General features: G+C 30.8%; 2 protein-coding genes across 2 annotated transcripts; one reads left to right on the top strand and one right to left on the bottom strand.

The window, feature by feature from the left end:
* Positions 1-5,436: 5,436 nt before the first annotated feature.
* Positions 5,437-6,988, bottom strand: LOC132732004 (coagulation factor XII-like). Its single transcript, XM_060718340.1, has 3 exons — positions 6,834-6,988; positions 6,289-6,396; positions 5,437-5,801 (listed from the first exon to the last, which is right to left on the bottom strand). The coding sequence occupies exons 1-3, from the start codon at positions 6,952-6,954 to the stop codon at positions 5,542-5,544; spliced, it is 489 nt and encodes a 162-aa protein (XP_060574323.1). The 5' UTR covers positions 6,955-6,988; the 3' UTR covers positions 5,437-5,541.
* A 7,149-nt stretch (positions 6,989-14,137) lies between these two features.
* On the top strand, positions 14,138-19,630 carry LOC132732009 (uncharacterized). Its single transcript, XM_060718344.1, has 4 exons — positions 14,138-14,229; positions 15,687-16,920; positions 17,341-17,510; positions 18,777-19,630. The coding sequence occupies exons 2-4, from the start codon at positions 15,687-15,689 to the stop codon at positions 19,008-19,010; spliced, it is 1,638 nt and encodes a 545-aa protein (XP_060574327.1). The 5' UTR covers positions 14,138-14,229; the 3' UTR covers positions 19,011-19,630.
* The last annotated feature ends 1,885 nt before the right edge of the window (positions 19,631-21,515 follow it).

Raw genomic sequence — 21,515 nt, 5'->3', positions numbered from 1 at the left:
AAGAACGCTTAGGCCTAAAGAACTTCAAACTTACTATGGTGATTGGTCATTACCAGCAGATGACCCCTATTGATTTTGGGGTCAATGGGTGAAAGGTCAAGGTCACATTGACCTTGTAGGTAAAAACGGTTTCCGATCAATAACTTAAGAACGCTTAGGCCTAGGAACTTCAACCTTGGCATGGTGATTGGTCATGAACAGCAAATGACCCCTATTGATTTTAGGGTCAAGGTGTCAAAGGTCAAGGTCACATTGACCTTGTAGGTAAAAACGATTTCCGATCAATAACTAAAGAACGCTTATGCCTAGGAACTTCAAACTGGGTATGGTGATTGGTCATGACCAGCAGATGACCTCTATTTATTTTGGAGTCAAGGGGTCAAAAGTCAAGGTCACATTGACCTTGTAGGTAAAAACGGTTTCCGATCATTAAGTAAAGAACGCTTAGGCCTAGGAACTTCAAACTTGGTGTGATGATTGGTCATGACAAGCAGATGATCCCTATTGTTTTTGGGTCAAAGGGTCAAAGGTCAATGTCACATTGACCTAGTAGGTAAAAATGGTTTCCAATCAATAACTAAAGAACGCTTAAGCCTAGAAACTTCAAACTTGGTATGATGATTGGTCATGACCAGCAGATGAGCCCTATTGATTTTGGGTCAAGGGGTCAAAGGTCAAGGTCACATTGCACTTGAAGGTAAAAACGGTTTCCGATCAATTACTAAAGAACGCTTAGGCCTAGAAACTTCAAACTTGGTATGATGATTGGTCATGACCAGCAGATGACCCTTATTGATTTTGGGGTCAAAGGTCAAGGTCACATTGACCTTGTAGGTAAAAACGGTTTCCGATCAATTATTAAAGAACGCTTAGGCCTAGGAACTTCAAACTTGGTATGATGATTGGTCATGACCAGCAGATGACCCCTATTGATTTTGGGGTCAAGGGGTCAATGTCTTATTGACCTTGTACTTAATAACGGTTTCTGACCAATAACTCAACAACTCAAGTTGCTTTGGTTGATATTTTTATATTAAACTAAAAATGCTTTTGGTATACACATTTGAATGTCTTATGTAATATAACAACTTGGCTGTCATTAATGAGGCCTACATGATTCATAAAATTTATGCATATATTATTTGGTAAGATTTGTAATAACTTAAATTGCTGCACACAACCTATGGGGTCACAATAATTAGTACTTTGTGACTAGTCATGACCAGTAGATACTAGATAACCCTTATTAATTGTTGGTTCACTGGGTCAGAAGTCATGCATAATAACCTGATCACATGACTAATTGGCTGCCGATAGGGGGCATGCATGTTTTACAAACATATCTTGTTTATATACTGATATACGTTCATGTTTAAGAATAAAATAAGTGACAATTCTCGCAACACTCATTCACGCGAGATTAAGCCAAACCTAAATGATATTATGGTTCCAGTAACCTGACCGACCCTGTATTTCGCAAAAAACCTAAAACGTTTTATTGCAAAAAATGAGTATCTGATAGTGTATATTTAACATAAAGGTAAATTTTAATAAAGTACTAATTAAAAAAAGTTTTTCCAGCCTACCTACCCTAAACCTTCAAGATCATTTTGTTTTCGGCCTTATGACGTCAAACACACAGGCCAAATTTTCCTCTTGGAATTTTTATCTTATGTATACCATATCACACGCCGGCCCCGAGGTTATTTTTATAGATAAACTTAAGGGGGAGGGGGTGGGGGTTGACACAAACACATATGTCTCCCATGTATGTATCCTAAGGATGGAAGAATAGCATGTAAATCCCATCAGCAGCTTGACCTGCGAAAGTAATTTTAATAATATTTATACATAAGCCGTTGAGCACTTTGACAAAATAAAGACCATAAAAGTTCCATTGTTGAAGTAACGTGAGAGCATATTAAGACCAAATATGTGACTAAAATAATTTTATTGAAATCAATGAAATTCTTACTGAAATATCTAATATGAATAAACAAAATTGAATAAACTATTGGATGTCACGCTCCTATTTATAGGATAAATAAAGTTGGTATTTTCATAAGAAAAGCCAGTTTTTTTAAATTACATAAATAAAGTGATACCATTTATTCCACATTTTGATGTTGTTGCCTTTATATTCATATTCTGACCACCTATAGTCTGTAGAGTTTTAAACATGTTATATCTACTTTGTGTGAAGTCAAAATATGTTTATTATATATTTACAAAGTGACTGTTAAACAATTATCGATATTATTTGATGTCAAATTTGAGCATAGAATATATCAAAAGTAGATAATGTCATTTGTAGAACCCAAAATATACACAAAATAGTGAACTTTTATTGAAATGCGACTTCTTATCACTGTTGTTTCGGGATATCACTAAAAATTCAACATTAGTGAAATATAAATCTAAGTGCATCAACATATATTATATGTTTTATATATTTATTTATATACTTATTTATATATTTATTTATTTACACCGAAGGGTGAGTATATAGTCGCCGCTTTGTCCGTCTGTCCGCTCTTACTGGACAGTAACAATGCGACTAGAGGGACAATAGGTAACTGTTTTTTTCTCTTTGATGTCATTCATAACGTAATACTTTAATGTGGCTATTTTCTGTATTTTCTGTTGTGTGGCTAAAAAGAAGAAAGGGGAGAACCATAGATTAGCCACAATATTACTGTCCGATTGTCCGTGCGTCCGTCCGCTATTATTGTCCAGGACATAACTTTGAAACAACAAAAGGTATAAACATGAAACTTTGTAAGCAAAAAAAAACTTTTAGCAAAAAGAACTGTAACTCCGCCTTGCCTAATTTCGGAGTTATTGCACTTTGTTTTTGATTTTTTCACTTTGAACTTTGTTTGGAACATAACTCTAAAACTATAAGATATATCAACATGAAATTTTGTAGGTAGGAAGATCTCATTGATTGGAAGTGCAGTTCTTAAGAACTATAACTCTGTCTTGCCTTAATTTGGAGTTATTGCCTTCGTTCATTTTTACACTTTGAACTGTGTCTTACACTTCAAAGGTATACTTTTCTGAGTCCAAAACCTACTCGGAGAGTATCAGTCGGTTCAACCGATTCTTGTTTATTTAGTATAAAAATGAAATATCAATTTCTAGCGTTTCTACCATTAATTTACCGTAGTACACCATTTACATTTTGAAGTGATTAAATGATGTCACATTTATTGGAGAGGTCATCAGACCTCTGCACAGTGTTCAAACTGATTGCTGGCGGCATCCATTTTGCGTATCTGATTTGTAGTGAATGAATCTCATTTAAAGCGTTATCATTAGGAGCAGTCTACAAAAACTGTTGTGCGCATGTTCCGCTTCAAAATACGACTTAACTTAAACGATAAATTAGCATTGAAGTGAACAAATCGGTACATGGAAATTTCGGAAAATATCATTTACGTTACTTAGCGCAACGTGGATGTTTCATTCCGTTTTAGTCTTTTAAACTATATAAATCGATTACCGTATCGTTTTCTGAATAGTGTTTTACTATTTCATGTTCGATAAATAGTCACTTTGAACATTATAGCTACAATATCACCATGCACTATTATATGACCGAGTGAACCGTGTACCGAAGTTTTGCTGCTCCTTTTACTTTTAAACCGGTGTGACTAAATAACGCAACGTAGTTTTTTTAGCGCAAATAGCACAAATTTTACTCAAGTTTGATTATTTTCAAATATTGTGGTTGGAGTCATGCATATTTATACACTGTTTATTCCAATCAAATGATATACACATATTTATGTAAATCTTGGACTTAAAATTATTTGATTAACATACTTTATGCCCGATTTAGTTTGATGACATAACATAAATTGTTCCCTTTGTAGAAAAAGTATTCCTAATGCGCCAAGAAAAAAAGTCCATTTCACCGGCATATAAACTTTCAAAAATTAAAAGAAATTTAGTATGAAACAAACTTTCATTATGATACTTTATTCAATATATATAATAAATTATATTTTGTTTAATAATTGTAACTTATAACCATTCATTGTGCCGTTTATGCAAACAAATATTCCAAATATTTTAGAATTAAACAAATATTCCACAGCTGCAAAAAAGACTTCTCGCATGCTTCTGTTTAAAGAAGCAAACTTGTATAGCCTCAATGTGAACTTTTATGAATGAAAGAAAAGTTAAGTCCCGTTTTACCTTAGAAAATAACATTGATTTTAATTTATTTCTACCACATTTATTTTACTTTAGAATCAAGGAGTTAAACTGATATCGTACCAGCAACAATTTCATTTAAACATTCATAAATTAAACTGATCACGTACAAGCTAAAAAGTCTAAATAAATAAATGTTGCATTGCATAAAATGGTCATGTTTAAATTTAAAACATTCTTATTAACATAAAGTCATCAAATTCAAAACAAAATAAAATTCCATTCTTACCCAAGATCACAATAAACAGCATTCAAGGTCTAAACAAAGTCTTCTTTTAAAGGAGTTTTTCACCATGCCTGCGAATTTATTGAGTATTAATGGGTAGGTTTAAAAGTTTAATTTGATAAAACAGAACCGTTGTCGTCTCTTCTGCGTGGGAAATATTTTCTCCAGAATGTAGAAAAACGAAAATGTTTATACTCTATTGTTATAATAAACCATTTAAGTTGATTTTAAACATTGCAATAAAAATCTTTTCAAATAAATCAGGCATTCTTTTGCAATAAAATTCCGTAAATAAATTTGTTCCATGGTAAACATACACACTTTCTGAAAAACAAAATTTAGTATTTTATGTAGCTACGCCATCACATCATGTATCTAAATCGATCCGTTATGTCTCAAAAATAGAATGAACAAAAAATGGGCCATTATTTCCATCTAAGCCTTTGAGGCCCCCTTCATTCCTTGACACTGCTTTACATACTCCTATGATCTAAGCCTATGTCTTAGATCATCGGAATATTCAAATGACGAGATGGCATCGGAATGACGAGATGGCCCCTTTACAGTCATTTTGTTCAACATTACTGCGGACCAGTCGTCAATTTGTTTAGACTATAATTAGAAATATATTAAAATTTACAATAGATAAATCTGATTCATGATCCCCGAGAGATCCAAGTGGTGACAAGATGGCCCCTTTACGGTCATTTTGTTCAACATTACTGCGGGCATGTACATTGGTACATAAATAATTTTGATTTATTCTCTTTTTATTAGAGTGACACACGTATACAGGTAAACAAACCAAATACACACTGTATGGTCAATATGAACGTTTAATTTTAAAATTCATTTGAACGAGGAGGATAGCAGACAATAGATTCAGATAAATCAATTTTGGGGATAAAAGTAGCATTACGTTAATATTGTGATGCCAGCGCTTATACATTTTATTGTTATGTTCTAAAGAAGAGGACAAAAAGACATTAAGTTCATTACATTATCAATAAGGTAAATTAGAAGTTTATACATATAAATGCGCTTCAAATGTTATATTACAAAGGTTATTAACCAATCTATGGTTTTGACATATTTTAACATTGTGGAATATCACAAAACGCCCATTGTAAATATCCAGGTAAGACACACCAAAGTCCCCACGACAGTGTTGGCGTTGGACTACGACAGTAATTCTCTGCCTCCGTTAACGATGACTCATGGATATATTGTGGGTCTATATTCCATTCGCCAGTATGCTCGTCCCATCTGTCGCATGGTAACCCCGAACGCGTAACATTTTTCTTCCCCGAATAATTCCAAATAGTGTTGACGTAACAATGATCAGCTACAGTAACTGTAATTATAATATTTAAAACATCAAGTGTACAATTGTTCCAATTTCTTTACGAGAACACTGTATTTATATATACACGTAATATGTCATACCCCAAGTTGAATGAAACAACGTAATGCTCATCAGTAACATTTGATGTAACGTATGTGTTGAGTTACATCGTCAATAGTGAACATTTTACAAAACGAATCTTAATAAGATGCATATTCAAAATATCTAAAGCCCGGCATGACAAACTCGTCAGAGCCGTCTGGTCACGTCAGCAGCTGGATCATGATGATGTCATGTGACAATACGGAGCGTTATTGTTAGAAGACTATTATTATAGTAAACAAGTAACGTGAGGAATAATATTATCGAATGCGTACAAATATTTAAATGTACCAGTTTCTAAATCCCTTCACGTTTTAAAGTATTAAAACACCAGGTAATTAAATTGTAGAAATTTGTTTTAATAAGAATGCATTAATTAATAATAAGTCCATACCATCAGCACACATTAAACCCTCATATCCATCTGTGCATGTACAATAATACCCATCTTCTTGGTTGTCACAAGTTCCACCATTTTCACATGGGTTCGGTGAGCATTTATCTATATTTAAAAAAAACGACTGCAATTCAAACAACTTTTTTTTTAAATACAGATGAAAATGATGTGAGTATAATGTTTTTATCTTTTATATTCTCTGTTTTGTAAAATAGGCTAACTGAATTATTTATGCTTGTTGACAAGGTTCGAATCCTTGGTTTAATAAAATTAATAGACCGCTTTGCAACAAATACCAATAAAGTGAATGAAAATCAATACATATATATATATATATATATATATATATATATAATATATATATATATATATATATAATATATATATATATATATATATAATATATATATATATATATATATATATATATATATATTAACTGGAATTTGGTTGATGTTGTTTTAATTTGAAGTAATTTTCATAACCAGTTTATATTGATGCTTGTATTGAAAATGTTAAAATGTATAACTTAAAATTCTTACCTTCGTTACAATTAACAGTTTCACTCCAGTGTCCATTCTCAAGACATGCAGAATATTTGATATCGTTGTTGTGGTTACACGTGAACTTTTTACGTCCACCAATGGTGTTAATATTACCCATCCAGTAGCCATTTGTTGCGGATGTTATTTCATAACACTCTACAAAATAGTATGAAAAAATATCAAGATGATATATGAAATAAAATACCTGTTTTTGGTGAAATGTTTGTTTAATATTTATTTCTACCTGCCGCATAGATATGATGCCAATTAAAAAAAAATTAATTGTAAAAATCTTTTGAAACTTCAGCAGCTCCTTTATGATAGCTTAAATATAAAAAACGTATCGCTTTCCGTGATAATAGTTATAAACAAGTAAACACGTTAACTACTTAAATAACTACTAGAATAATTTGTATTATACTCGAGTAAACAATGATAATATTCATTGCTTTAAAAGAAGGCCAGAATGCTAATCTTAAAATGTATACATTGTACCAGTAAAAATTAGGTAATACTTCAATAAGGTTATTTACAATAGCTTATACGTTAGGAGAATTAAAATAACATAAAGCAAAAAGAAAAACAACAAAAAAAACAAGCAACAAAACAGACAAACAAAAAAGCAACAAACGAACAAACAAACAAAAAACAACAGCAGAAAACCCAAGTTCACCTTTATATGAACATGCACCATTGTACATATCACAGACCATACCGGTGTTACATTCACCACACGGGCTCTGAAAAATAAGACAATGTTTCATTATTTATAAACCACAGGTTGTTTTTATTTATACTTGAGAACCGAACCTAAAATGGATTATTTATTTCATATTTAATACATGCATACGTTTGAGATATTATCTGTTAATGCAAATACGAGTTATTTCCCTTTGTACATGATTCTAATATATATGATCTATTTGTTGTTTCACGTCATAAACTTTTGCTGCTTAATTTGAGTTTTGCATGTATATCATTCATAAATCAATATTTATAATGAAGTGTTGGTATTGATGTATTAACATGAAACAATAAAGTTAGCGATATGATAAATGAGCATTGAAATGGTTGTGAATAGTGTTGTTATATATGATTTTGAATAAGATATAGGTTACTGTATACAAAAAAATATCAAATGTTTCTTTTAAATCGTTTAGTACTTTTTGAGAGTCAAAACATATAGAAAAAATCAATCAAGTAAAACACGGGAAAATATAAAATTAAATGGTTAAATTAAGACCGTGAAGATGCTAGAAAATAGTTCAAACGTGCAAATAAATATTATTCAAAGAAGAGGTCAGAAGGAAATGAAAAAAATGAAAACGTGAGAAATAAATCTCGCAAATAAAACTAAACTACCCTTTTAGATAAAAATTTGATACAAGAAGTGAGATCAAACAGTAATTTTAATGGAAATAGACTATAATTGGCCCGTTAATACAAAAGGATAGGCACAAAAAAATTAAAAACGCTGGGAACGTATTTTAAAGTGGGGCATTTCCGGGTTCCAAATTTTTATTTTATTTGTTCCCCAAAGGGGGTTTTTTCAGGGTGGTTAAAAACCCCAATTTTTTATTTTAAAAAGGGGTTAAAATTTCCGTGGGAGTTTAAAAAATGTAAAATTTTAAATATTGATTTTTTTTTATTTTTAAATTATAAGTATGAGACTATGTAAAAGAAGGGGGGGATACCAAGGGGTTTTACGTGAAAATTTTCCCTTGGGGGTAAAAAAACTTTCCACGAGAATCGGAAAATTTAAAATAAAAGCTTTTTTCCCTTTTTGGGTATGTTTTTTAAAAGGGAAAAAGTTTTACAAAGGGCCCCTTCTAGACGTCATTATATGTAAAAAATTTAATGATACGAAAGCCCCCGATTAGTAAAAAAAATTTTTTCCCTTTTTTTTGGGAAAAAAACCGTGGGGATTTCTTTTATTATTTTTAAAAAAATAAGTTTTTCCCCCTGAGAAACAGAAAAATTCAAAAAAATGAACAAAATGAATTGGAAAATCGATATATAAAAAATTTTCAACAATTATATTATGATGGTTTTTTATAATTGTTAAAAGCCCTTCATTATATATGGGGTTTTTTATTTTAAATTGTAAAATAAATTGAAATTTATTAAACTTTTTTTCAAAAAGGTAATTATATAAAAAAATGTAAAAATTCAAAAATGTATCAAAATATTTTAGTGTAAAATGTACTGTAAAACCGGGGAATACTTAAGGGAAATACGGGAAAATACAATTTCCCCCTTTTGCTTTTGGGCGCTTTTCCGGCCCAAGGGAAAAAAGTTCACCAAAAAATGTTTAAAGGGGTTTATAGTTTTAAAACCTGCACAGTGTTTTTTCCCCCGTGATCCACATTCTATGATACAGTTTGCAAGTGATAGTCCAGTAAAGATACGAAATCTTGTGTTGTTGCTTATGCATCTCTTTCTAGATTTTACCGAATATGTAATTTCAACATTATTTGTACGGATATATGTTGTTGAAAATACAAAATGGAGCATGCTCAGAAAATATAAATATGTCAAATGATAACTCATTATTTTTGTACTAACTTTCTACATTTCTTAAATATATTATTTATAGCGTTCAGTAAAATGCTCTTTTCAAACAAAAGTTATAAGAGAAATTGTTCATAGCATTTAATTTGAAGCTTTTCAATAAAAATATCGATATTGAACTCGAATTAAACGTGTTGATTTTCACTTAAAGCATGAGAGAATGTTACGTTGGACCTTAAATAATTGTAATTCTGGACTCGTGACTAAATCGATGTTTCACACTTAGTCTAACAAAAATTCAATCTGTAATACTTGCTTTTCAAAGAGATACGGTTCAATACACTGCTACCGTTAATTAAATATTTACCTTTTTTTAAATCGCTTAGTCAGAAATGTATAGACATAAATAAACAAAGTTATATGGTCCATTAAAACAAGATATAACAACTCAATAAAGTAAATATCATATTTTATCTGGTTTCAGATGATAGAATTGCACAAAGATATTGACTATTTGTCACATTTGTATCATTTTATAAAAACTAGATATAATAACTCAATAAAGTAAATATCATATGTTATTAGGTTTGAGGTGTAAAAACTGCAAGATATTTATTGTTTCTCACGCCAACAAAAACATATAATTTACTTTGTCCAGCATACTACATTTGTATATCGAAACTGGCAATAACAAGGTTTAATTTTTACTTTCTTGTAACATAGCCATCTGATATCGGTTACAGCAGAGCTCTTTATTCATATAATAATATATTTGTATAATTAATATTCTCATAGGACCGATAAGCGGCAGTCAATTAAAATACTCATAAGAGTGTGAACAAATTGTCAATATAGCAATCCATAAAATACAAGAATTTATCATGAAATATTTGACGTATGCATGCATTTATTACATATCAAGTAATTAGTTGTATAACTAAATGCTTTAATAGTGTCTTGAAGTGGGGTGTTTTTGTAAATATTTGGATAAAATGCTAGCAAAATTTCAAAATGGTTATTCTTGCATTTTTTCAAGGGATATTTTGTAAGAATATCCAAATGACTGTATTATTGTTTGAATAATCCAGCGATCTTCAAATACTATGACGTGATATGATTATCACTATCATATATATTGATTGATCAATTGATTGATTGGTTGATTGATTGATTATAAATTTACTACTTTTTGTATACATACAGTATAATGACGGTTATCCATTTACGAATGACCTAATTAGGGTAACTTTGTCAAAGTATTATCTAAACCTTACTGAAACAGTGGATCAACAATTTTAAACACTCGCCGATCAGCCAGATATTCAAAAAAGGACAACAGCAGAACAATAGAGCTAAAATTTCTTCTTTTAAGAGTTGTATTCCGAATATTGTTTACCCCACAAGAACATACACACTTGTTCCGAGTTGCGTACATGAAGATCTGTGGTTTCTATTAAAATATAAAAGAAAATGAAAAAAAAAAAAGTTTAAACATATTCTTCGTCCGTTTTTATAATTTATCATTGGATAAAAGTATAATAATTTTTTATTCATTTTTTCATAAACCTACATGCAGAAAAAATGTTTGCTTAACGCATTTCAAATTGAAAAAAAAATAATCAATTATTCAATTTAAAGGGTTAAAAACTAAATGAACCCCTGTTCTTAGTGTATAATGATATTTTCCGATTTTTCTTTTTTAACCTTGATGTTCATTTTTCGTTAAGGTAAAGTTGTAATTTACAGCTGAGCATGCGCGCAACATTTTTGTAGACGAGTTCTTATGATTATAGCCTTTAATGAAATTCAATATTCTTCAATTTGATACGCAAAACATGGATACTGTCAGCAATCATTCTGAACGGAGAGGTTACAAATATTGTAATAATGTTAACAGATACGTTTCATTACTTTTTTCAAAATTCGTTGCTCAATGATATTGTATAAAAAATATGTTGTTGATATATAAGCCGAAAACTGTCCAATATGTAAACTATTGAATTTCATGAGGCGCGTTGCGCCGAAGGGAGTTTTATATTTTACTTATTGGTCAGTTTGAGGTTTAAATCTCATTTAAATTACTACTATTGCTGTCAAATATTATGTTACTTTTAAAGCATTAGAAATAAAGCTTTTTTTGTGCTGGAAATGTACAATTTAAATGTTTTAGAAATTACGTTTTTACTTGCAAATACCCTATAGGTAGCCTCTTCAATAATCAGATGTCCGTAGCATGAAATTTTCATATAGTGATTTATGACAAATTATGGACATGAACACAATGATATACACAAAATTCAAAATTATACCAGTTACACAAAATGGTGGACTTACACACATCCAGTATACATCAATATATATTATATCATATACAAATTTTCACATCTGTAATAAATCTCTGATATATTGAATGATTGACTGAGACAATTAATGTCCATTAATATGTATTTTGTATGGATTCACATTTGAGATTTATACCTGTTTACCACAACTATCACCAATTCACGGATGTAAAATGTTTGATATTTGTCATAACACAAGAGTCTGAAATGTTTTTTATATAAAAATCAAACATATACAATGTATGTAGTCAAATATAAACGCTTCTGTTTATTTATTTCTTCTATTACGTTTATTTGAAAAGTTTAACTATCTGAAACATTACGTACATACAATGAAGTAAATCAGGTATAATTGTAAACTAAATGTGCATGTATAAAAACGAGAAAGAAAAAGGGAAAGTTAGGCAAGAAATTAAACCATTTAAACAATGCCATCATTATATCTTTACTGACGTCCCGCTTCCTTTCACTAGGGAGGCGTAAGCAAGGATATGATTTTAAGAGATTGGAGTTTAAAGCCAGTAGTATTGGGGATAGGACTCGTGAAAAGAGCAAACAAATCATCGAGGTTTTAGCATTTCTGTATCGCATATATAACAATTTTTGTTCTTTGTTCTTGTAAAATTCTGCAAAAGGCGTAATGGTCGGGAGAAAGGCGTTGCGTTGCTCGTATTAACCCCTGATTACTGATTATTGAGGTTACAGTTTCCTGATTTTTATTTGGATGAAATACCAAAGTCATTTGCTCATATAAGCTTCTTTTACTACACGCTGTCTTATATTAATGTGCTACACGATTAATATTGGACTTGCACATTAATAATGGAAGCCTACCTGTGCTGTATTAAAAATACATTACGGACAGAACAAAGGAATTACGTCATAGTAGTTATTTAAATATAAATAAGGGATGATTTTACACATGAATACATTTGGATATTCTAATAGCAGTGTGTTACAATTGCTCTATCAACATTATTTGGTATTACGAAAGGAATAAATATGTTGCATTTTCGGGTTTTACATGTGAAAGATGGGATGTACATATTGGAAGATGCAATGTAGATCAACGATATATCCCTGTGTCTTTATTAACGATGGCAGATAATTACTGTGACAGTCGTAATTTTACAACAACGTTGTCATATATTTGGTGTGCTTTACCTTATTCCAATGGGGTTTTGTAATATTGCGCGTTGTCAAACAATTTAAACACACATGAACATGAATGAGTTAATTAGTAAGCTCTTCTAATTGAAGTGCACTTTTATGTTAGAAAGCATACAATTAAATACATTTAAAACAATTGGCCACATTTATAAGGTTATCATAGACAATGCTGAACTGTTTGTCTATTTGTCCCCTATTTTTGAACATTATATTGCACTAACAAGGTAACAGTAACATCTTGTTTATTTTCCTATCAAAATGCATTGCCAGATCTTCAGTTTGAGCTTAAAATAGGTGTTCACTAAACAAGGTATAAGAAAATCTGGCTAATCAAATACATCCATGATATAAGTGAATTTCGCTGAAACATAAGATGATAAGGAAATCTCAAAGGGAGAACCACATCATAGCATAATCCCAGTGGATCTCATGACCCCCTAAATCCCTCTGAATCCGCGCATGACATCATTTAATAGTTTAATTAATAATGTTTTAAATTTACAAATAATTCGGTTTCAATACACGTGTATCTTAAAGCTACATGCCAGATGAGTCAAAATATTTCAATAAAAGCAAACATGAGAAAAATGTACTCATATGTTAGGAAAAGTAAACGTTTCAAGATTCAAGTAATATTTTACATGTATTGTGCGATTAATGAATGATTTTTTAGTATCAGCTACCACATTTCTACTGCGTTACTAACGCAGTAAGGACAATTTATGCATATTTTGACCACTTTTTTGGTAATTAACATGGTTTGAAAGTGCCATTGATAATGTGTAAATTTATTCCTTTTGGTTACTTCCCAAAATTACACATTCAAATACATTTTCAAATTTTTTATTAAAATTAGCATGTATCTGCAGGCGGGCTGCTTTAATATAACATTACGTGCACCATAAAACAATAAAAACAAATGTAAAATTATTCTGACTTTTATTTACACTCTCAATTTACGCTTGGATGGCCATAATGTAACTTTAATATACATAGTGTGGATGTGGTGCTATATGAGACACAAATCGCAAACATGGTTATTGTTTTTAAATAAGACATAGAGAATTTAGAAAATAATTCAAACATAAGATTCACCCTTAAACAATTGTGGGGTATTTCATTTAAAGAGTGCATGCTTAGTTTTAAATCATTCATTGTTCTCATGCAAAGATCAAAATTTGCTTAAATTTTCAGCTTTACCAATTTTAGAATATTGTTGAGCCGGAAAAGAACAACTTTCCATCCGGGATAGACGGCAACGATCTTATTCACTCAGCACTAAATTATGTTTCTATCAATACACACACCGAGTATAAACTTCCTTGTCTATAAATGTGTTTAGCACTGGAACGCTGTTTATAATTATTGAGGTGAGCAGAAGATTTGCTTTTGAGATATTTTTAACGAAGATTAAATGTAAGATAACGATTAAGTTTAAACATGACCATTTTTTAAATGAAACATTTATTCATTTCGACCGATAATTCAAAAGATAAACATTTGTGTGCATTAAATAGCAATTAAGAACCTATTTAAAATAAAATAATATTACCAATATCATATTTCACTTATTATTTTTTTGAAACACAACAACCAAAAATAAGCAATAGGGCTGTTTAATTAATTCAATTTATCATTTAGTCTCTAATCACGACATAGTTTAAATCGTGTGCTACATTTAATTGAATTAACGGTAATCGATATTCTGTTTCCATACCGAAAATAAACATTTATAGTTCAAGCACATATATTCACATTTCACTATTCTTAGAATATAGTCAATTATAGATCTTTCCATGTCCGAATGATAAAATCGCGACATTTAGTCTAAATGTGTGTGCCCGTAACTTTAAGTATATTTGCACATTCATGACCTTTATTTGAATATAAATAGGCATAGTCGTGTACAATATTTATAAAATTTGCGTGGTATTAAAGTCGTGTAGTCTTACAATCATAAGATCAATTTGACCTTTAAAATTCAACAAAGCCAAAATCAATTTAAGAACGTCTTACATACTTTAAATGATTAATATGCAGTGTGAATTAGAATGTGCACGTTTTTAGACATAGTTTAGTTTTAATAGATTTAAAGATCCTGTATGTCTTGAAATTGAGATTGCATACCACTCTTCATTGAATTATATATGTATGTAATTATGCAAATATGTCAATTTTCAAACATGGAAGAATATGTAAAATATGTATTGCAAATATTTGTACATATTTAATGTAATCATTAAATTATTATGCATGCATTTCTTATTGGATAAAATTGACTTAGAATATATAGAAAACTAAATTCTAATTACCTCCCTTTATTTACATGAAATATTAAATTCGGTAATATCTTTATAAATAATGTTTTTTGAAATCTTAATTTGAGCATAATAATTTGTATATAAAACCATAAAAATAATGTGTTACAGGATCTTTAATGGACAGTCCAAATAGGTATTTTGTCACACTCAGCCGTTTCTTTGTATACCAAATACGATATAAGTGATAAAGATATTACTATTAAGTGGAACAGAAGTAAATTGGTTAAGTTGTTTTCCTTTAAACCATGGATAATAGGTTTAAGCACTACTAAGAATTCCTTTTTTAATAGAAGGAATGAATGAGCAATTATCTATTTATTCCCAATGACAACGATAGTTTGCCAAAATTCGAAAAACCTCACACAAGATTTGCCAATACAATTAAATACTAGTTATTCCGTCAAGGAAATCGTGCTAAGAATGATATCACCATGACCATTTTGGTCATAATTTTATTTCAGAAAAAAATCCTTTGGTACTTAACATGTAAGTATTTTACCTTTCAGATGTCGGCAAAAACAGAAAATGAGGACGATGTTTATGCGAAATTAGTGAAGGGTTTGGTAACATCGGTACAATCAGAAACAGTATCTGAAGAAGCAGAGCGTATTCGTGCTGCTATACATTTCTATTTAATGGCCTGGCTTGGTGAAGTTGAAGATATAAATCCGCTGTTTAAGGTTAAAGAGTTGATTGGAGTGGGTAGTTATGCTGAAGGCACAAAGATAATCGAACCTAATGAGTTTGATTACTTAGCTGTAATTGATGACTTCTCCAAACCAGGTCTGTTGACAATAGATAAAGGGGAATCAAGGGTTTACGAAGGATTAGTAAAAGTCAAAGTTGAAGACGATAATTTAAGGTCTAGATGTAGCCATCTATGTAAAAGTGGCCATTTACAATGCTTTCAACCAATAAACTTTCCGAAGTCAGGTGAACATCGATTCGGACATGTTTTTATTGAGGCACTTTTAAAGTATGCAAAGAAAAATGGATTACGATGGAGACTTGGAGAAGGTACTCCAATATACTTCTCAGGTCAACTCAATTTACCATCTGTTAACAAGATATCCCTCGTGTTAGGAGGAGTTGAATACAGTGCACCGAATGTTCTCATTTATTTCAAGTACAAAGACAGGGAAATAACAACTGATTTATCCCCAGCAATAAGATATTTTCAACTTGAAGATTGTTTTAAAGTAGACGACTGTGCAGGTCCAGTTTTTGCAGAACTTGTTTTAAGTCGCAAGTCCCTACTGCTGATTGGAACTTCAAACGAATCATATTTTAAAATCACAGTCACCGAAGCTGAGGTTGAATACATGACAAGGGTTATGAAAACTGAGCACAAAACCATCTATATATTTTTAAAGTATATAGCAAAATTATATCAAGACAAAGTATACAATTTTTATCCTTTCACTTCCTATATGTTGAAAACAGTTTGTTTTCACCATGATATCAATTGTAAAGCAGGAAAGAAATCAATAAGAAACTGTCTTGAAGTGGTGATAGACGATCTAATCGTATGCGCTGAGCAAGAGTATGTTATAAGTATCCTAAACAATCACATTCACCTTAAATCAAACTACCCCGATCGCCTGCTCAAGGATTACGGAACAAGTATGTTGACAGGCATGAAGAACCTTTGCATATTACCTCATGGTATCAACACACTTGATGCATTTAATGAATTTGTTTGGAACGTTGTGCTGGAAGAGAAACAGAAAAGAGATAAAGGTATTGGTGTATGATCTTATAAGCATTGAAGCACTTGGTTTCCCCGTGAAATAAAATCAACATCACTACTGATATTGTTTTGCCAATCTGATTTAGTGTACATTCTTACCTTAAGTTTATTATTCCATTCTTTAGAAATTTAATGTAAAGTGTATGTTTTTTTGTTGTTTTTTTTTTCTTTTTTTTTTTTGCTATGGCACGTTTCTCGATTAAGATACCATATATATTTCTTAAGAACTTAAACATGAATATATGTCCTAAATACATGTATTGTTTGCCTTTCTCACCAGTTCATTTGTATTAAATTTATAAAAGAAATGACTGTTTATAACTACCATTTCCTTTTAGAATCTGACTTAAGATTTAGATTAGGAAATGATAGCATGAAGAAAATGTGTAATTTTATACATTTTTTTAAAGAACGTGATGAAGAAAAGAAAAATACTGATGAAATAATCAAAAAGTCCAGAGAAAAAATCAAAAGAGAGGTTTCAAAACTAACTGATATGGGCTTCACCACTGATGAAGCCGAGAGTGCTTTGAGGAGAGCCTTAGATGACCCTGAACTGGCTTTGGCAACATTAAAATATGTATGTGCATGTTTATTTTTGTATTATAAAGTATTTGTGGATAGGTAATGTCACGAATGAATGAATAAATAAGTATTAACATTGACCCGATGCGATCATGTTTTGTAGTACCAAAACATTTTAAACTGAGTTTGTTTTGTTTATATTTTAATTCCCGAAATTTTTTAGTTAATATTTTATTTATACGTACATTTGTATATGTAAGCATTTATTGTTCTGTTGTTTACTTCGCATTTATTATTTTTAAAACCATATTACTGGCACCAGTGAAAAACAGATTATGTTTCTATCATCTTTGTCAGCATGTAAAGTACATTTCTGCCTACAAAAACAGCATTTTGCATTCGATCAGGCAAGTTTTGACGCTTGACATAATTATATTCATAAGAAAAATATAAAGCTTGCATGGTTATTTATAAATGTTTATGTTTATAATGAGAAATCATTTTATTTAAAATCAATAGTAACCATTGATTTTACCGAAACTTTAATTACGCTTAGAATATTTAAAACAAAAACCTAAAGAAACGAGAAAGACTTTTCTTGAAAGTATCTCCATTCAATGAAAAAAGGCTAATTGGAATGGAAAAAGCCTTTTGTGTAACATGATGAAACCAATTAAATTCATAAACTACCTGTAATTGTCGTGGTTTTGTTCAGATATCTGTCATCACTGCAGCAATCTGCCGTCACAGGCGCCGGTTATAATATGTGTCTTTAAAGGAATGTCTATTCAAATCTGACCCTTCACAATGAGGTAGAAATATTTACTGAGCACAAGCATACAAATGTGTATACCGAATGATCTTACTTTATCTCCCACTTAATCTTGAAGGTTTCAACAGGTGACCAAAGCATTGTAATGCATGAACAAAATGTCTGCTTATATTTTTTCAAAATTGATTTTATTAATATAATTTTTCGCCCGAATAAGAATTTATAGTAGGTTTATTGACTAAAAGTGCTAACCAATAATCAATAGTATCATGACTTTAATTTATGTCCAATATAATGTAAACAAATATTTAAGGAAGGAAAAGTCAAAGAAAACGTTTTCTAGTTGATAATGATACCATTGTTGAAAGTGTAAATGGTCTTGAGTTTAACTCGTTTAAAGGAGTTATATTCGATAATATGTCATTTACCGGGGGCGTTTTTAGATACACTGTAAATAACAAATTACTCCTAAATTTTTACTATGTATGTGATACAAGAAACTATAATGTATATAATACAATCTTTAAATTGTCTTGCAAACTATTTCAGGAAGCAGAAAAAAGAAAGGACAAAACAGTAATGGAATCTGACGTCGAATCTGGAAAAGAGAAACGGAACGAGAGTTTGCCAAATACCGTTCAATCTAATGTTCCTGCATTGAACAGTGGTGCAAATGAAACTGATACATCAATAAATTCAACAGGGGAGTCTCCTTGTGTTACTCAACATGGGCTAACTTTAATTATCACCGAGGAAGTGATATATGAACGACAAAAACATTAACAATTCATTCAGCACATAGCATTGAATTCTCAGATTACTATTACAATTTGTAATCTTTGGCAAGCAAAAACTATTTTTGTTACGTGGGATATTTGTTTCTTTGCTTGTTGATATTTTTGTTCTTAGTTAACGAAATCAATACTATGAGAAATTCAATATATGTCCATCAATTTTAATACATTATACTTGATATATATGATCAGGAACTAGAATATGGAACACTAAACTCATGCATACGTTAAGGATAGCGTAATTATTAATAAGAACGTTTTCAACGTTTAGTCAAAGTACCAAGTAATATTAAACCTAGTTAAAAGAAAAAAAGCTTGTACACTGCATTATGCATATGTTTTTATTATGCCCTAGAACATTTTAATCTCTAAAAATTCATGAATGTATAAAAGAATTAGATGATATGTAAATGATTTTACAAGGTGTTTATTTTGAAAATGTTTAAATTATTAAGTGACTGGTAAGCCCAACATGACTGGTTGTTGTAAATAACACAATGTATGTAAATAACACAATGTCACTATTATAAAATTTTATCTTATCTTAATATCACCATGACTTGTATCTATTGCAACTAGAAAAATGCAAGGTTTATATAAGAAATAAAGGACACGTTATCTATTTGAGATATTGTTGTTATGTCTTTTCTTAAAAAATCGTCTTTAGCTAGTATATCATGACCGTCATATAGCATAATTTGGACAAGTGATCTCTTGGAAGCATTAAAACAACAAAATTACATGAAAATTGCAGACTTGTTTTGGGCTAATGAAACAGGGCAACATTCCTCACGCTCCCATAGCAGCGCATGAAATGTGCTGGAATATATGGTCCAAAGGATCAGAAAAAATATAACAACACTGAAGTACGGGACAACTCTTTACGTGTCTCTGAATGTGATACTGTTTTTTTTTTCATTGCACAGAAATCGTTTCTGTAGCATAACAAGTGATTTCTCAAAACAGTTATATAACAGATAAAACCAAGCATAATTTAACTTTTTTATTCAATGCCTCCATTGTGTGTCAGTAACGTTCTTCATCTCATCAGGGGGTGCCATAAACGCTAGAAACGATACATCTTTATTCCTATATAATACACTGTTATTACATGCTTTGCATGTTTGGTCATATTTTTATGTATGTTATTCAAGTAAGATTTTCTTTATCCTAAATGTGTTATAACATTGACTGTTCACAGATATCTTGAGAGAAAAAAAAATGCTATAAAAATGATTTTGGTTGACCGACTGTTTCTATTCTCATAACTTCAAATTAAGAGACATTCAGTGTATTGTGTTTACAATCATGATAGCTGTGATTTAACCGTGAGTTGTTCTATTGATATCGAGCTTTTCGACTTCCCATTGTTTTGTGGTAAAGCAAATGTATCATGTCTATCGATAAAGCAAATTCTATCTTCAAAGGGAAAAATACTTCATCATCAGCCCCTTTTTCCATTTTCTTATTTTAGTTTCAGTAAAGTATGCAATATTTTACTATAGTTTTGCCTGTTATACGTGTCTTATGTCTTAAGATTACAGGAAGATGAACTTGCATTTATAATATTGATCAACGTATTAATGATCAGTGAAATAAGCGGATTATGGCGGCATGAAGCATGATACGTTGACTTATCGGTAGTCAATGTTGTCAGGACGTATTATTTTTCAGTCTCTATATACATTCTAGTATTTACAACATCAACAACGAGGTTCTAGACATCCCACTCATGTCCACCGTAACATAATATTCACTCATGCATTACTGTCACTGTGTAATATAAATTGTACTCATCTATTAAATTTAGTATTGCACGACGATGTCTAATAAGTCGTTTGTTTGTTTGATTGAATAGGTTTTATGTCACACCAACACAGTATAGGTGTAATTGCGACGTCTCTGCTGTATTGGTGGAGGAAGACCTCAGGTGCCCATTAAATGGATTATTTCAGACACGAAAGGGCACCTGAGAAGAACCACTGACATTCCGTTATTTCTGTAATGTTGCTGGATACTTTCCTCACATGAAATATCCAAAGTCCCAAGTATTACACGGCTATGTAACTTTTCTGACCTAAAATGCTGGATATTGGCTTGCAAAGAAAGATAACATTTCTAGCATTATATGCTGTAAACAGGGCAGTCTTACAAGGTGCTTTAATTTACTAGCCTAAAATACTGTCAACGGTTTATTGTACTGGAAGGTACGATCACGTTTTCTAGCGTTATATGCTTTTATACCAGATATTGTATTAAAATGTAAGGTGACGTTTCTAGCCTTTAGTGCTGTAAAATAATTATAAATTGCTGCACTGTAGGTCTAATGCACCCTATGTTATTGTCCTTATCTCCATTGATGTAAGATTCTATGTTTCATTACTTTAAGGCGGGTGTTAATTGAAAGGATTTCTTTGTAGAACTATAATCCGGTTAATATCAAAAACTTTTCAGGAAGCTAATTTCCCCTTCCTGAAATGCCACATGCAATATA

The sequence above is a fragment of the Ruditapes philippinarum genome, unplaced genomic scaffold (assembly GCF_026571515.1).
Source record: "Ruditapes philippinarum isolate M1 unplaced genomic scaffold, ASM2657151v2 ctg2340_1_1_1_1, whole genome shotgun sequence".
Lineage (NCBI taxonomy): Eukaryota > Metazoa > Mollusca > Bivalvia > Venerida > Veneridae > Ruditapes > Ruditapes philippinarum.
The sequence above is the reverse complement of the archived record's forward strand: the minus strand, read 5'-3'. Positions and strand labels throughout refer to the sequence as shown.

What these genes read in the sequence shown, in the direction of transcription:
- LOC132732004 (XM_060718340.1), bottom strand. Translation starts at nt 6,954, where the DNA reads ATGGGTAATATTAACACCATTGGTGGACGTAAAAAGTTCACGTGTAAC. An exon ending in AACTGTTAATTGTAACGAAG is followed by an intron (nt 6,397 to 6,833) that starts GTAAGAATTTTA and finishes TTTTAAATATAG; the next exon opens with ATAAATGCTCACCGAACCCA. An exon ending in GGGTTTAATGTGTGCTGATG is followed by an intron (nt 5,802 to 6,288) that starts GTATGGACTTAT and finishes TTATAATTACAG; the next exon opens with TTACTGTAGCTGATCATTGT.
- LOC132732009 (XM_060718344.1), top strand. Translation starts at nt 15,687, where the DNA reads ATGTCGGCAAAAACAGAAAATGAGGACGATGTTTATGCGAAATTAGTG. An exon ending in GAAACAGAAAAGAGATAAAG is followed by an intron (nt 16,921 to 17,340) that starts GTATTGGTGTAT and finishes ATTTTTTTAAAG; the next exon opens with AACGTGATGAAGAAAAGAAA. An exon ending in CTTTGGCAACATTAAAATAT is followed by an intron (nt 17,511 to 18,776) that starts GTATGTGCATGT and finishes AAACTATTTCAG; the next exon opens with GAAGCAGAAAAAAGAAAGGA.